This window comes from Octodon degus, unplaced genomic scaffold (assembly GCF_000260255.1).
Source record: "Octodon degus isolate 3935 unplaced genomic scaffold, OctDeg1.0 scaffold00536, whole genome shotgun sequence".
Taxonomy (NCBI): Eukaryota; Metazoa; Chordata; class Mammalia; order Rodentia; family Octodontidae; genus Octodon; species Octodon degus.
The window spans coordinates 58,371-60,163 of record NW_004525112.1 but is presented as its reverse complement, the minus strand read 5'-3'; the positions used below and the strand labels follow the sequence as shown (position 1 = coordinate 60,163).

The following is a 1,793-nucleotide window of genomic DNA, read 5'->3' as shown; positions in this document are numbered from 1 at the left end:
TAAGTAGAAGGGTACTCAGAGTCCCAAAGTGTGAGGCACTTCGTGTTCCTATTATCATTAGGTTTCATGCAGTTTTTCAATTCCATCCTGATATGTGGCATGAACTACTGAGAACTCAGCACACTGTCAGCCCTTCTCTATGTGTGTGTCCACGTTCCAAGTCAGATTCCTTGTGGAATCCTCATACTGTGTGGACAAAAAAGCCTATTGTCGAGCAGCCGATACGTGTTACTTCATGGACTTTGGCATTTTCATTTTAAATTTCATGTTCCTTGTTTGTGTTTCTAATTATTACAGAGAAAAACAACAGCCCTGATGCAGAGGGACAGATAGCCACTGGACCTGTGAAAAGGAAGAAGCCAGACAGCGTCAAGCCCCGGGTAAGTTTTCTCTTCATGAATGCTAGCACAGACTTGAAAGTACTTTCAGTGACTACAGGGAACATTTATGCGGGATAGCTCTCTGTAAGGCATTAAGAGGGAATGTCTACACCATATGCTCTGGATACTTTGAGATTATTTAAAATGTAAAATAAGTTCTGAAGCATTATGTAAAATCATAACAAAAATGTATTTTTACCTAAATTCTGAAGCACATTGAAATCACCTGTATTAATCTTTTCATAACTTACTTGCGATAATGTAGATAAAAATATTTTTCCAACCTGGAATTACTGTACTTGTCTATACAATTAAAACCAAATCCAATATCTTTTGAATTCATGGATTAACCTAGAATTATTATTGAGATGACATAGTATATGAAGATATATGAGCATGTAATAAACAAGAGCTGATTTGCGATTCACAATGGATCATTCATACTGAAAAACACCGTTCAGCTGAAATGAATTCAGAGGTTTAGCTCATTCCTCTGACAAATAATTTCTTATATCACATTCTATATTCACACTGTATATGTACAGTGACAGTGGAAATTACATTTTCTACAGAATTCAAACATGAAGAGACAAAGGAATGTTTCATTAAAGCAAATATTATATACAATATCAAATGAGAAACCCTTTTCCCTGACTAATCAATCAGGAAATAGTATAATGTGCAGTCAAAATGGACAATAAATGTTAAGATATTTAAGAAATATTTTACAAAATTCTCTGAAATTATATATGTATGAATTGCTGTGTTTTAAATCAAACTAATATTTCTACTTAAACTGCAGGAAAATGCTCAGTGTGAGGAGATACATTTTGAAGGCAATCTCTGTAATAGACCCTTCAAACATCAGTCAGAATTAAAACAAAAGACAACTGAATCTGGAAATGAACTCTGCCTGTTGGGAACAAACTTCAACCAATCTGCTAAATTTTGTCGAAATCAGGAAATACACACTGGTAAAATGCTTTATAAGTGTCATCAATGTAGTAAAATGTACAAGCATTTAGGTAGTCTGAAAACTCATATGAGAATGCACACAGGAAAGAATCCATATGAGTGCTCTGTATGTGGGAAAGCCTTCAATAGGCAATATGATCTTAGAAGTCATGAGAGAATACACACTGGAGAGAGATTATATGAATGCAGTGTGTGTCAGAAATCATTTGCTTATTGCAATTACCTTAAAATTCACATGAGAACACACACAGGGGAAAAGCCATATGAATGCCATCTGTGTGGGAAGGTCTTCACTCAATCATGTACCCTTACTCGTCATGAGAGAACACACACAGGAGACAAACCATATGGATGCCATCTGTGTGGGAAGGTCTTTGCTCATTCATCTTACCTTACTATCCATGAGAGAACACACACAGGAGACAAACCATATGAATG

The 1,793-nt window shown here is 35.6% G+C and overlaps 1 protein-coding gene across 1 annotated transcript in view; it reads left to right on the top strand.

The window, feature by feature from the left end:
* The window catches only part of LOC101567770 (zinc finger protein 577-like), a 19,662-nt gene that overhangs the window by 15,817 nt on the left and 2,052 nt on the right, over window positions 1-1,793 (top strand). Inside the window, exons 3-4 of the mRNA XM_023708749.1 lie at window positions 298-380; window positions 1,183-1,715. Coding sequence (XP_023564517.1) covers window positions 298-380; window positions 1,183-1,715 — 616 coding nt within the window. The remainder of the gene's footprint in view (window positions 1-297; window positions 381-1,182; window positions 1,716-1,793) is intronic.